The 15975-nt window shown below is 40.4% G+C and overlaps 1 protein-coding gene across 1 annotated transcript in view; it reads left to right on the top strand.

The window, feature by feature from the left end:
• Nucleotides 1–3934: 3934 nt before the first annotated feature.
• Nucleotides 3935–15975, top strand: part of Ranbp3l (RAN binding protein 3 like) — a 49581-nt gene continuing 37540 nt past the window's right edge. The window contains exon 1 of the mRNA XM_028875611.2: nucleotides 3935–4654. Within this exon, the coding sequence (XP_028731444.1) occupies nucleotides 4564–4654 (91 nt within the window). The 5' untranslated portion in view covers nucleotides 3935–4563. The remainder of the gene's footprint in view (nucleotides 4655–15975) is intronic.

Here is a 15975-nt window from a genome sequence, read left to right as displayed (position 1 = left end):
TAGTTTACATTCCCACCAGCCATGTGTCATGGTTCCTTTTTGAGTGTGCATTGTTGGCTTTCTCAAATACCACCATTCTAACTGGAGGAAGATGAAATCTTATCATGATTTTCGTTTTGCTCAGCAAAGGAAACAGGCAATTGAATCAAGAGGCAGCCTAAAGAATAGGAGAAAATCTTTGCTAGCTATACACTTGACAGATAATTACTGTCAAGAACATACAAAGAACTCAAAATAACTAAACAGCAAGAAATGAAACAACCCAATCAGTAAATGAGCTAGTGAAATGAACAGTTCTCAAAAAATGGATTATAAGGAAATGGGGGGTAGGCTGGGGGGAGGGAAGGGGGACAGGAAGGGGGAGAACAAGGGAATCTGTGGCTGTTATGTAGAACTGAATAGTATTGTAAAATAAAATAAAATAAAAAAAGGAAAAAATGGATTATAAATGGCCAACAAGGCGATGAAAAACCACACCAGCCACCAGAGAAATGCAAATTCATTTCATTTTTAATACATTAAAATAATTCTAAACTCAACATGGTTATCATAAAAGAAACTATAGTATGAGGAGAAATAGAGACAGAGAAGGAAGGGAAAGTAGATGGAACCAAAAAACCCAAATCACCCAATAAGGAAAGGAGCTAGGAAGGGAGGGGGAACATCATTTGATTAGCATTTTATTCTTATTAATGTAAACTTATATGGAATAACAAAAGTTTTCTTTTATGAAGGTTTATTTGCATATTTACCTTTAAAGAGCTCTGTTCTTTCCCAACTCATTCATTCATCATGGTAGCAGTGAACTTCAGCACCTGTAGACAATAGTCAGACTCCAGAATCTGCTTATCCTTCCTGGAAGGTGGACATTATGGCACTAGAATGAAGTCAATGTATTTGGGGCATATTTTCCCCTAAAACAATAAAAATAAAACAGCCTCTCCCCCCCACCCCGAACTCTGGTTTTATCTTGTTTTATTTTGACTTTGATCAAAAGACTTCAATAAAGATAGACAAAGTGTAAAGCTACAGGAGGTTAAATCTCACCATACAGCAATTTCACCCATAGGAGGACGATGAGGGAGCTTTCCCACCTCTGCAGATACAGACCATAAACGTTTCCTAAACTCACAAAAACTAGACTTGAAATCCTGTGGATCTCAGGTATCTCGAGGATGAGGTAATTTAGCTACCAATCTTGGATTCTGCTGACCTCCAGAGGGAGCCCTGTAGCAGCCAGAGTGGTGCTCACCAGCCACAGAACAGACATTCTTTGAACTGCCAGTGCAGTGTCTATGGAGTGAGAGAGATTTCTGAACAGTGAGCACTTTTCATAAGTAGGATTTTGAAGCCATACCAGTGAAGCCTGATGAGCTTCTGGATAATAGGTATTCAAGTAAAACTGTGTCTAGTAAAGCCACGTGTTCACAGATGACAGTGGAATCCAGCCAACTGTATTACTTAGGAAACTCTATGAGCTAAAAACTTTGAGTAACATGACTCTAGCTAGACACAGCCCACTATCATGGCTATTTTATTTTTATGGCATATGCCACTGTAAGATCCTGAAACTCAGAATTATCATCCACAATGTCTGTGGTCAGTATGAATGATCTGAGAAGAAACTACTATTGGCTTACATAAAGGAACAAGGGTTCTGTTCTTTAAAATCAATGGGAAGCCTAAAGCCTCAGCAGTAACCCATTGTTCCTCAACTATAACAGTCTTTCAAACATTCCTGGTTTTAGGAGATCCTATTGAGGCCAGACCAGGTTCTCTGGCTTTCATCCTTACAATCTGTTAGCAGTCTTTTATCCTGTCCTTTTAGGGTAAAAATGACAAAGGCCATACTATGGCTTTTTGTCACGTGACACCTTTCATCAGAGGCTCTTAGAGCCAGAGGTGGTGAAGGAATACTAGGAAACAGTGTCTTGTGGACAGTACAGGGCAGGCGGCCATGTGAACTCACAGCAGAGTGATCTCAAGCCAGACCAAATCTCAGCACTCATAGCGGAAGGTTGACATAAGCCCCACTCGTAGCCAAAGAACTACTGACAGCTGCTGGCTGCTGGGAGAGGGAGAATCAAGAGCATTGTCAGCACTTGGTTGACCATGCTGACTGGAAAGCCACACACCCAACAGTATACATGGCAGCACAAATAGCATGTGATGGGAACAAAAGAGGACCAGTTGGGTGGGTAGGGAAAGGGTGGATGTGAAAGAAGGTGGGGGAGAGGGTGGGTAAGGTCAAAACTCATTGTATGGAACTCTCAAAACTAAAACTGATAATGTATCCATAGACTTGCTATTACAAGTATATCTGAAATAAGGCAAGCTGAGAGAACCTGTCTCAAAATATAAGGTGGACAGTAACAGGAGAAGACATTTGAAATCAATCTGGCCTCTACATGCATGCCACACGCCACACACACACACACATACAAAATCAGTGTTTTTCTTTGAAGTGAGGGAGTCACAGAAAAGGAAAACAACCTTTACAGTATTACAGCATATTATTTAATCAAATTGTAAATAAAAACACCAATGATTATTCTGTTTCTTGACCTAAACAACTTGGCCATTCCAATGTCTTGCTTTTCCTTATAAGCAAAAAGCACAACAAAGCATGGTTGTTATGAAGTAACGTAACTTGGTGGGGTTTCATAAAAAGTGAGTAAGGGGGGTGGCTGTGACTCTGCGTCTCTGGGATGCTTTATTCACTCCTGTCACATGTAGAACTAAGCCACGCTGGGTTCACTCCAGTGGGGTCTAGAAACCCAGTTCCACAAGAGCAAAAGTGTAACAACATTCTGGGTAAGAGCTCAGACATCCCTTTGATGCAGTATGATTGGTCACAGGGCCACTGCCCAGGACTGCACAGTGATACCCAAAGCAGACCCTTAAGGGTCCTCAGCATCTGCCCTATTCTCTAACATGGTCTCTCTTGAAACAGGCCTACAGGAAAGCTGTAGTCAGTTAAAGAAGGAGAAAACAAGCTCTGTTTAAGAGCCCCACTTCCTTATCTGGAACGGAAGAATTAAGAAATACATTTGTGTGTGTGTGTGTGTGTGTGTGTGTGTGTGTGTGTGTGTGCATTCGTGTGCATGCATGTGCAGGTGCATGTGTGTGTATAGATTCCATACTTAACCTTATAGCCCAGGTTGTGCAGCTGGGCCCAGGAATCTGCATCTCCAAGTCTCTATCTTTATGACCACGCTACCAAATAAAAAACAAAATATAGTACAAAAGTTTCACTTTTATTAGTCATAGGAATTTTAAAAAGGGAATCATATATTTCATGAATTTTTAGGAACCAGTATATGCTTGGGGAAATTATGAATTCCCTCATTATAAAAAAAAAAAAAAAAAAACAAAACAACAGCAAGAGACATAATTCCCCTGACCCCAGATATCATGAGGAAGTAACCTTATTAGGGTGTTTAATACCAGTTTCCAAACATGAGCAGAAAGCCTCAGCATCCAGACAGCTCTGGCCTGCTGGATTCTGCCTGTTACCTACTTTCTGACTCAATGAGGAGTGAATGCTGCAGGACAGGACCTACGGCATTCATTGGGACTTCGTTGAGTCTAAGGTGTGTGGGGTGAACTGCAACTCCCAAGAACGCTCGCGAGCAGCCCCAGCAGTGGAGGCTGTACTGCGAAGCAAAGGTAAGCTTCTGGGTAGTGTTTCGTATGTTTATTTTTTCTTGCAGAACTCTAAATAGTTGCTTTGGCCCCATAACTGTCCTCGCCCGGAGCCTCAGAGCTGTTTACAGAATCCAGGAGCTGCAGCAGTACATTTCCATGAGCTCATGACCAGCCCCAGCCGTACCTTTTCCCGTTTCACACGTGCCCGAGAATATCCACGCCACTCAAGCCCCGCTTTGGGCTTGTGCTTTAACCACAGAGCAGCAGAAGTCAGATGGTTAATTACCCCGCTCTCGGGGCTTCTTTACAATCCCTGCTTTGGTCACTAACTATGTTAAAGCAATCGGCAGGCCTTGTCTTGCCTGTCTCTTTATGCTAATTAGCTAGTTCTCTGGGCTCCTCCCCCTGCAGCCTCCCTTAAGAACTGTGCACATCCAGCTGTCTCAGGGTAAACTCTGACCAAGCAGAGAAACCTTGACTGAATCCTGCAGTACTTTCTCCTCTGCAGTGGGTTTCTCCAGGAGTCCTCTTTGTGCTTGAGGGACTGGACTCCAGATCAGAGAAGAAAGCGAAAATGGCTAAAACTGACCGAGAGAGATAGTTTTTGTAGGATTTTACATTATAAAAGGAGAAAGTCTTCAGGATGTTTTGAAGCAATGAACGAAGTCTTGTTTCTAGCCAAATAAGTTGGCATCTCTGTAGGCAGGAGACGTAACACTGGTAAATCTTTACTGCAGGGTTCTTAACCAGGGGGGAGCTCTGTCATGTTCTTCGAGGAGTAAATGTTTTACATGCGAGGCGAGATCTGCGTGTGCCTCGGTGTTCTTTCCAAGTGACTTCTGGAGACAGTTTTAGATGATTGGCTAAGACAAAATACCCTAGTGTGCCCCGAGCCACAGCCAGATTGTTGGTGCCATGTCTACCACCCAGAGGAAAGACGACAGCCCCCTGCTCACCGGTTTGGGCACGTGTCAGCTGAAGGCGCAGGAGGACCAGCAACAGCAAGGTGGGTCTAGAGAGCTATGTCCTGTGTTCTGTGACTTTCTGGCCATTTGCGTGTCTGGGGAAAGGGTGGGCTGGGGAAGCACTTGGGAAGCTCTGATTAAAAAATGTATTTTTATATTTTTGGTTGTGAGCCTAGCCTTTAACGGCTGAGCCATCTCTTTAGTCGGGTGGTATACACCTTTAATCCCAGCACTCGGGAGGCAGAGCCAGGCGGATCTCTGTGAGTTCAAGGCCAGCCTGGGCTACAGAGTGAGTTCAGGAAAGGAGCAAAGCTACACCCTGTCTTCAAAAACAAAAAAAAAAAACAAAAAAAAAAAAAAAAAAAAAAAAAGTTTTTTAAACTCTGCGGTGTCAATGGTTAGAAGACTCTTGATAATCTTCTAATCAATGGTTAGAAGATTATCAAGAATACATATTCTTTGGAAACATGTACTGAAACTTCTAGCCATTGTCAGCTGTGTAGAGTGTGATAGAATGTATATAACTAAAAACACCCATTGGGGCAAGGCTGACTTGGCTACTGGAGGAATTTAGTGGAGAACAGTTTTGCTAGCCTGGAACTATTTCCCATGTCCTAACCACTGGTAAGGGCTTTGTTTGAATCTAGCTTTTTTTGTGAACTTCTGACTCATTCATTTGTGGAAATACATATTTTTGACACTCATTTTTTTATAGTCCCCAAAGAGCTGGAACAGACAGCGTGGCATTTCACTTGATGAGCATCTCACCTCCACACCTCATAGCTTTTCCATGACTAAACTCTAAAAGCATTTCAGATTGACTACTCAACCGGCAGATGATTGACAGGAATAGACCAACTATTACCCCAGTTCATTGTTAAGGATGGCAGAAGACACTTGTGGGCAAAGCCTGTGTACTGATGACATCATCACTCCCCACCCCAGAGGCAGTCAGTGATGGGTCTAGGATATATAGCACAAGAGCCCCTCATTTATTTCTCTGTAGCCTCAGCTTTGGATTTCACTCTCACAGAGAGCAGCAGCTAATGAGCTGAAACCTCCCGTGTTCAAGGTGGCATCTGTGTGCTAACATTCAGTGAATGTCTCAAGCCACCTCCCTGCCAGAATCCTGAGCTGAGCCAAGTGATCTCATGCCACACAGGGCTTAATACAGCATGGCTAGGAGAGGATTCCTGCAAAATGACTACAGTGCCAACATTTCAGAACATGCTACACCATCCAGGTTAAAATAAATAGTTTTGAACCAATAGCCGTAGACAGCACTATACACATTGCTCCTGTGTTACTAGAAAATCTTAGTTTATCATGGTTTTGTCCATGTCTTTATTTGTTGCTTTATTTTTACTTGAAATGTTTAAGACCTTACCTCTCCTCATCTAGATGTAATATTCATACTAGAAAAGTTGATGAGGGGAGCCTAAAGAAATCAGTAAAAAAAAAAAAAAAAAAAATGGCCTGTAACTTTCTATCTAAAGATAGGTGCTATGAATATTTTAATAGGCAGTCTAGCCCTTTTTTCAGTGTTTGTACTTGGATTGTTATTTTTCTTCTTTTTAAAAATAAAAACTAGACTTATTTGACACATAGTACTCTGTAAACTGCCTTTTAATTAACAGTATATGATGCCCAAATTCTCATGTCATTATATGCTCTCTAGAGTGTTAGTTTAGTGGTCAATGTTAGACATTTTTCACTAAAATTAACATTGTTAAAAAAATACAAATTAGTAGTAATATCTGTGCATAGATGATTATTTTCTTTGGATAAATTCTTAGAGAATGATGTGTTTAAAAGATTATTGCAATTTTTAAACTTTTTTTTCTGGCCAAGTGGTTTTCCACTCTGCAGGAATGAATGAAAGTATGTTCTCAGTAGTCCTGGGCATTAATTTTAAAATTTGTTTCCAATTTTATAAGTAGAAAATAATATCCCACTGTTGTTTTAATTTAAGGAAGGCTGCCCTAATGGTTTCTCCTTTCCTGGCCTTATCCAGAGAAGGCTGGAAATATCATTACGATGACACACTTCCCAAAATACCAAGAAGGCTAGCAGCCTGCTCCTGTTTTCTCAGCCTGAAACTCTTTGCTCGGAATGTTTTGAAAGCAACCATATTCTTCTGTGGCCAGCTCTCAAAATATCTGCCCACAAAAAACCATAATCCATAAAGTTGTGAGGCACTCTAATGAAGCCCAGACCGGCCATTGAGTGCCACCAGGAATGTCATCTAGAGGTCTGAGCTGACAAGAAACACTGTTGAATGCGGTTCCAGTTCCCAGAACCTGCAAGTTTCCCTGTATTGCAGTCTTGGGGTGTAAATTGCTCATTCAGTGTGGTTGCAGTGGCTTTTCCCAACAGCTATGTTTGCACCTTGCTATTTATGCAAAGTTCAGCAAAGGTCCACGGAAGCAAAGCCACTGCCTCAGAGTGACGCCTGGCTACAGATTTGTACACCAGCTCCCTGAGAGTCCATGCCTGTGGCCTCACTTCAGCCAGGTTGATCTTCTAGCTCTCTCATCTACCGTGTGGACTATGATTTACTAACATGTAACTGCACTGAAGCATGACCAGCTTTAGTATACTTTTGTATTTCTAGCCTTCCATACAGTGTGCGAATGTATTCTATTTTAAATCTGGTAATTGAGTCTTTCTGTCTAGTCACTCACAAAAATGTACTGTTTTGGATGACTGCAGAGATAAAAGTTATTTATTCTTTGACTATTTAGGCAACAACTGTGCAAAGCATTGTGTCAGATGCCAGATAGATAAATGAGCTAAGCCAATTCAGCTACAGTTTCCTGTCCACCCCAACTTGATTCTCAATGGCAAAGACACTACATTTGTCCAGAACTGAAATTGAGCACCTTCCTCTTTCTTCTTCCTTCTGTCTCACAGCTTCGTCTATGCTAATTTTAATCCATTTATCTGTAATATCAACTACACTGGTATATATTAATGTATATATTTGTGAGGTTCAATATGAACTCAGATATTAAGCAAACAACCATCCCTGTGCTTTCTAGCACTTTAAAATTTACAAATGATTACATATATATTCCCATTTAATGCATGCAGCAAACATACAAAATAGTGCGCTAGTCGGGGTGAGAGAGAGAAAAATTATGGATACTGGCAAGTTCAGGTATAAGCTTGAGCCCAAGCAGAGACTGATGATGTTCCAGTAAATGTCTGTTCCTTGTTCGGAGGAGAGCAATCTTTTGTTTCATTCAAGCCTTAAGCTAACTGGGGGAAGCCTGCTCACATTGTGGAGAGCCATTTACTTAACCATACATTTTTTTTTTTTTTTTTTTCGAGACAGGGTTTCTCTGCGTAGCTTTGCGCTTTCCTGAGCTCACTTGTAGCCAGGCTGCTCAAACTCACAGAGATCCGCCTGGCTCTGCTCCGATGCTGATTAAAGCGTGCGCACCACCGCCCGACAACCACACATTTTAATGTCACTCAAAGCACTGTAGACATGTTGATCAACTATCTTGGTACTGTAGCCCAGCCAAGTTGGCACAAAACATGGTCTACTAAAAACCAGTATATTATCTCATTTTAAAATTGTGTAGAAAGACTCTTCAAGGTTAAATTACTTTTCTATGGTTATATAATAATTAAGGACTATTTTAAATGTTATTTTTGTCTTATGTAATTGTTTTTACAAAGTGTGTGCTTTAGTATTACAATATTTGATCTTCTTTCATAGGTTCATATCAAAGAATCTTTCCCACAAGTATTCAAAATGCCTTGGAATGCCTCTTGATTTTCTTTGTGTGTTTTGATACCAGTTTTCTGACATCAATTCTTTGAGGATCCTGTGATTCAATCCAATTCTGACACTATGGAGAATTAGCAAAGACTCCACAAGTTAATCACATAAGCTCACAAGAATAACCTGTTTTAGACACCCATCACTAATGTCAGGAGTCTGCAAGCTGCTTACACCTCTGCCAGCTCAACCACAAATTCAAAATTTCCCAACCTCTCCCAGACTTGATATTTCCCTGGGATGGCTCACAGAATTCTGTGTTGCTCTGCTTGTGATCACTATTTCATTATGGAGGATGTAGATGATTAACCAGGTTAGAGACCAGACTCAAGGTCTGGGAGGATTATGAGCATAGGAGCTGGTCTCTATAGAGTCAGGGTGTGCTTTACTCTCATATGTTGATATATTCATCAGCCAGGAGACTTCACTGGTCAGTGTTTAGTTTTTATATGAGTTTCATTATGTAGGTGTGATTGATGATGTCATTGATCATGTGACTGAACTCAGTTATCAGTCCTTCTCTACATCCCTTGGGTGAGCAGGAGCTGAGTAGTTCAACCCCAACCATAGGCTTAGTCTTCTTGATGTGGCCAGCCCTACCCTTAAAAATATCTAAGGGTCTACTATTGGTCACTTCATTCACATAAAAAAAAGCACACTTATCACTCAGGAAATTCACAGCTTGTGAAGTTCTGTGAAAGGACTAGGGACAAACAAAACATATATTTAATGTGTCCTATTTGGTAATTTTCTGGTTGTGCTTTATTCTCAACATAACTTATTCAGTTTCCTAAAAGTCAAAAATTGCAAGACATACCAAGATGCCTGTTTTCTAATAAGGAACAGAAAAGGTGTGGATTCTGATGGGAGAGGAGGTGTGGAGAAACCAGGAGGATTTGGGGGAGAGGAAAACAAAATCAGAATATGTTGTATAAAAAACCCTACTTTTAATGAAAGAAAAATATACAAAAAAGTGAATAGAGACCAACACTCTCAGCTTTGAATTCATAATCAACACATTTCAATTAATACCTAGCATGGAGCAGGTGAGTATCAGACACTGAGAACACAAACACATTTTTCTCCTAAGGTTACTTCAAATGTGGGTTTTCTGAGGAATTAAATATTAAGAATGGAGCAAATATTTTTCAACCCTTTGGATAGATTCAAAACCATAAAATACACATTACATTTGGATTATTGTAAATGTGCTATTTTCTTCAAATGTTTCCTGTAGCTATGTTTGAATGCCCTTCATTTATTACCTAGGGAACTTATGAACTAAATGAAATAAACATACCTGCACAAAGAGAGACTTCAATAGTTACTGCATGATTATAAATATATAATTTCTTTTAGGTGAGGTTATCAGTAAACACTGTCATGGTTCTCCAAATAGATTTGTACTTTCCTTTGTGGTTCTGAAGCACTGATGCTGCATACACAGTGCGACATCGTATAAATGACACACAGTGTGACGTCATATGAATGCACACAGTGTGACATCACATGAATGCCACACGGTGTGACGTCATATTAATGACACATTGTGACGTCATATGAATGACACTGTGATGTATGGATGGCACGGCATGACGTCATAGGAATTGAACAGTGTGACATCATATGAATGCGTACAGTGTGACGTCATATGAATGACACTGTGGTGTCATATGGATGACACAGTGTGACGTCATATGAATGACACGCAGTCAAATGGACTCAGACCAAAGGTACAAGATCTACACTTACTTCTGTTTCTCTGCAACCAAAAGGAGCCTCGCAGAGGGCTCAAATGACTTTTGTTCTAGCTTTGCAGTATTACTTGCATTTATAGCCACAAATTGATAAAGATAGGTATGGATTGCTTTTAAAGAGTTTGGAAAGGGAGAAGCTTTAAGCCTGAAAACTATCTGACTCTTGTGTTCAAGCTTGTACCTAGTGTCGGGAAACCTTACCTTAATAAACTTCCCTGGTGGATGGTGGTGGTAAGTGATGGCTTAAAGATACAGTTTCTATTTTGTAAGGTAAAAAGAGTTCCGGAGGTGGGCTGAACATCAGTATCAATATCATTAATTCTTCTGAACTGACTGCTTGCCACAAGGACAAACATTGTGGAAAGTATATTTTACTACATTTTTTAAAAAGCCACAGTTGCCCAAGGCCATATTAATTACGTATTTGAATACACACTTAAGAAAAACAAATAAACAAGTGCCCTTTGTTTTTCTAGTCTTGAGAATAAAGCATCAAGGCAGTAATCTGTACATCCTTGGTTCTCAAAAGTTGTTTGTTTAAAAACAATAAAATTGATAATATTCTAATTAGTGAAAAACTACAAAACTTATTACTAATACCATGAGTGCTAGAGAAGGTATCGTTAGCACTTAAAAAAGGGGGGGCAACAAAAAATTCAACACTAATTGGGAAAATGAAAATCAAAATATTTAGAATAGAATTGAGCTTTCTGACCCTGATGACAGCAGCACATTTTTAAGATAAGCAAATATCAACAATTAATGCTGTTGGATAGTAGAAGACAAAGAACTGAGAGCACTCAGCATTACCACTTCTAGTCAACACAATGCTCAAGAGTCTAGCCAGTGTACTAAGTTTCTTTAGGAGAAATAAAAGGCTTACATATTAGAAAGAAAGTGCCTTTATTTAGAGATGACTGATAGAAAAATCCCAAAGAGAATCAAGAATATCAAGTCAACACACAACAAACTAAATTTTAATATATGTGTGTGTGTGTGTGTGTGTGTGTGTGCAAAACATTACAATATATACAGTTGCATATTAAGTCAACAGAATATGTGTAAAGTCTGTGCACTTAAACACGAGCAAGAGAAGCAATAGCTCACTGAATTTTAAGAAATTCTCTATCCTTGGGGACTGGAGGGATGGCTGAATGGTAAGAGGGTTTGGTGTGAAAATATGAGCACTGAGTTCAGACCCTAGCACCCACATAAAAAGTGGGGGTGTGGCTTATAGGTGTACCTGTAGCACTAGTACTGTGGTGGGCAAAGAAAGGAGTACCCCTGGGTTTTCTGGCTACCAACTTAGCTCGGTGAGAGACCCTGTTTCAAGGGAGTAAATCTCCCCCCTAACCCCCCAGAGAGAGAGAGAGAGAGAGAGAGAGAGAGAGAGAGAGAGAGAGAGAGAGAGAGAGAGAGATCCTGAACTCATGAGTTGGAGGGCTTGATATTATTAAGGAACCAACCTTCCCCTACACTGATTTATGGAATCAATGCATTCTCACTCTAATTCCAGCAGCTTTTTGTTTTATTTTGTTTTGTTTTTACTTGACAAGCTGGCTTAAAATTTATAAAAAAAAAAAAAAAAACAAAAACATAAAGAATCCAGAATAGTAAATAAATCTTGAAGAAGACAACCTCTGATTCTGGATTTCTAGATGGTGTAATATTGGTTTAAGGATAGAAAAACAAATTTTGGGGGGCAGAATTGGGTATCTATCAATTAATACATTTTAAAATTTTGTATTTGTTTTGTTTGTGCATATGTGTGTGTGTGTGTGTGTGTGTGTGTGTGTGTGTGTGTGTATGTGTTATGTGTATGAGCACGCATATGTCATGGCTCACATGTGGAGGTCAGAGGATGACTGGTGGATGTCAGTTCTCTCCTTCCACCATGTGATTGGAATTGAACTCAAATCATCAAGCTTGGCAGCAAGCGCCTTCATCTGCTGTCAAAAACCAGATATAGGGCTGGTCTTTAACAAAGAGCCCAAATAACTCTAATAGGAGAAAAAGTAGTCTTTTCTGTAACAATTCTATAACAAATATGAAAACATATTACTAAAAACAAATTTCAAAATCCATTTTTCCAAAAAAGCTAGTTTGAGAAGGAGTGTGACTAAAACACAAAAGCTAAGTGTATAAAATTTCTAGATGAAAGTGTAAGAAAATATTTCTACCATTGGAATGGGCAGTTTTTGATGGCAGGCATGAAAATCACTAAGCTATAAAAGTATATAAATCAGATTACCAGCATTGAAAATATCTGTTGTTAAAAAGATATTACGAAGAAGGGAGACTGGGAGAAAATGATTGTGTCACATATACATACAGCACTCTTACAACTCAAGAAAAATAATTTGATTTAAAATGTGGGCCAATGGTCTGACACATACTTCTAAAACAAAATGACCAATAAGTACATTTAAAATGCCCAACATTAAAGCAATGCAGAATAAATCCACCACAAGGCATCACTGTGCATCTGTGAGTGCCGTAGTTTGAATTTGGGGTGTCATCACAGGTCTATGTGTTAACAGCTACTTAGCAAGTGTGGTACTCCTGGAGGCGTTGGAGTAAGTGAGGCCCATTGGAAAACCTCATGGCTGTGAGGCCCTTGGAGTTCATGGGTTTTCTCCCTTTTTCTCTTCTCTTTAAACTTTCTGACCATGAGCTTAGTGGCTTTGCTCCTCTATGCTCTCCCACTGCTGTGCACCACAGGCCCAGAACGATAGGATGAACCAACCTCAAACTTAAACTTCCTGTGAGTCAGAATACATTTCTCCTCTTTCTAGATGGGTTTTTGAAAATATTTTGTCACAGTATGGAAAGATGATTAATGTAACCATGGCAGTTAAAATTTAAACTACTGATAATACAATGTTGGAAAGAAGATGTGGAGAACTCTTGTGCATTGCTGTGAAGTAGCTTAACCAGTTTGAAAACTGAGTCAAATTTTGTTGTTGTTTTGTTTTTAAAGTTAGCCCTATGAACCATCACTTCCACTAGGAAGTATGAAATGAATGAATGCACATAGCAGATTTTATTTATAAATGGCCATACATAGATAAGCACACTGTGTGTATTCATAGCCTGGAATACCATTTAGTAGAAAGAAATGGATCACTGAAATAAGGTGAGTCCTGGAGAATGCTATTTTGAGTCAAAACAAACCAAACACCAAAAAGCATATGATGTTTTAGTCTAATTACATGAAATTCCAAAACAAAACTGGGCCATGGTGACAGAAACCACAACAGTTGTTCTCGAGGTAGGGAAAGTATTCAAACAGGACATGAAGGAACTTCTTGGGCAGTGGACATGTCTTACATCAGAATGGTTACTTGAGGATATACAGTTGTCAAAACTTAACCCATGCATTTTATTGTATGTGATTTACCCTTCTGTGTTCTTAAGTGTGAGATTGCTTGGGGTGTTAGCTCTTTTAAGTTGCCTCCAGGCCTCTTTTGGACACTTCAGCGGATAATGAAGGGACTGGAGTGTCTTGGTGAATTTTAACTACTTGCCAAAGAAGCAAGAACGTAACAGTGGTCTGTTGGCAGTGTAGCTGCAGCTTGGCTCAGGAACTAGCAAGCCTTCAGTATGAAATAGGAGTCGTTAGCCTCTATGAGCTTAATAATTAGCACTACTTTGTGGTTTAAATGATCCCTGAGCTGAGAGCTCCCATATTAATAGCACAGTGATGTAAAATTAGCAAATTAAAGAGATTAAGACAGATAGATTGAAATATGATAAAAATCACTATCTCACAGCTTGGGCTAGGGGTAGAGATTAGTGGTGGATTGTGTGATAAGCATGAACAAAGCATTAAATTTGATCCCCTGAACCCCCCAAAAATAGTTAGGGGGAGACCTTAGCATTTTGCTTTTTTAGGCCCCTGTCTGACATCAAACATCATTTAGAGTCAATGGTTTCCCTTTCCTCAAAATTCAGTTTTTCTGTTAAACCCATGGTATCTGATAAACATTCTTGTAGTAAACAGCAAAAATGGACTATTTCATGAGCTCCCCACCTCCCACGCTCTCAAGTCCTTCCTCTTGATTAAACTCATGAAGTGGTCCATTCATTCTATTAAATAGATGTTTTCTGAACCTCTGGCACAAAGTACCGTGTTGAGGTTCTTAGAGGGCAAAGCTCTCAGAACTTCCTGCCTGCGAGACACCACTTTCTAACAGGCCGAAAGGGCAGACGATGAAGAAAAGAAATAAAATATATGGTGTAAGTGGTTATGCTACAGACAGAGAAAACTTGAGTAGAAAGGACGGGGGGGGGGTCATCATGGAGGGTGCTCATTAAGAAATCGGGCAGGCCTCATTAGGGAAGAGGAATGTGCAGAGAGACCTGAGGCAGGACATAAGGGAGGAAGCTGTGTGACACATGGGGGGGGGGCGCACAGCCCTCGGGGTTTACTCTGGCGCAAAAGCACAGGTAGACAGTGTGGCTGGAGTTTTCCTGCTTTGCCCACAGTTAGGACAAGTCTTTGTCACCCGCCAGTCCCACGGCTGCTCAGATCCGACCAAGTAAACACAGAGACTTATATTGCTTACAGACTGTATGGCCGTGGCAGGCTTCTTGCTAACTGTTCTTATAGCTTAAATTAATCCATTTCCATAAATCTATACCCTGTCACGCGGCTCGTGGCTTACCGGTATCTTCACATGCTGTTTGTCATGGCGGCGGCTGGCAGTGACTCCTTTTGCCATCCTGTTCTTTCTTTTCTCCTCTCTGTTAGTCCCGCCTATACTTCCTGCCCAGCCACTGACCAATCAGTGTTTTATGTATTGACCAATTAGAGTAATTTGACATACAGACCCAGCAGGGGAGGCTCATGAGTTAGACTCTGCGTGTGATTTTGGTTCTTGACTTGCTTGCTTTAGTGCAATGTCACTCCACGGTTCCCTTCATGTACAAGGATGACTATCTACACACCCATGATAAATTCTTATTATGAGTTAAGCATGGTGCAGGGTAAAACCATAAAACACAAAACAGAATACTCACAACAATGTTGGAGAATAACTTGGGGGCTGTTATATAACAGTGTGTGAGTTGGTGGTTCCCAAACTTGGGGTTGCACCTAGCACTTGAGAACCAGAGGCAGGATTACAAATTCCAGGCTAGTCTGGGCTATAAAGCAAGACTTTGTCTCAAAAACTAACCAACCAACCATCAAATGAGCACAGTTGCTGGAAGTTTCTAAGTGGTGACTTTCCAAGTAGAATGTCTGTAGGGATTGATGGGACTGAGAATTTTCCTTTCTAACATGTTCTCATCTGCCGTTTGTGGCTGCCATGGGTCACTGGGTACCAGTGCTTTGGAAGGACCAAAAGAAGCCTGAGTTGGCTTAGGTTAGTGTTAAGGATCCAGTGAGAGCTGAGAGAAGGGATGGAGAGCACTTATATAAGATCTTTGGTTTTGACTCTGCATGAGATGGGAGTGACTACACACTAATTTGGGCTTTTTGATCATTTATAGCTTTGGCATTTTTGTGGAGAGGTAACCACCAAAAAGTTAGAGATGGGGTAAAAATTGTTATGCCCCGATGTAGCATGAATCTTAAAGAGTCTTATTAATAAAACAAACCCAGAGCCAAGTATTGGGGTGAACACTGGAAGATCAGAGAGACAGAACAAGCCACAGCTACCTCACCTGGCCGACTTCTCAGCTGATCCTGTTTCCTCAGACTGGAAGCTTCTGTGTCCTCATCCAGAATGAATCTCAGCTGAACTGCTGCTCAAAAGCCTAAAAGTTTAACCACCAAAAGCTTCTAGTTTCTGGTTTTCATGCCTTATAT

The sequence above is a fragment of the Peromyscus leucopus genome, chromosome 11 (assembly GCF_004664715.2).
Source record: "Peromyscus leucopus breed LL Stock chromosome 11, UCI_PerLeu_2.1, whole genome shotgun sequence".
Classification (NCBI taxonomy): domain Eukaryota; kingdom Metazoa; phylum Chordata; class Mammalia; order Rodentia; family Cricetidae; genus Peromyscus; species Peromyscus leucopus.
This window is presented reverse-complemented; position numbering and strand designations above follow the sequence as displayed.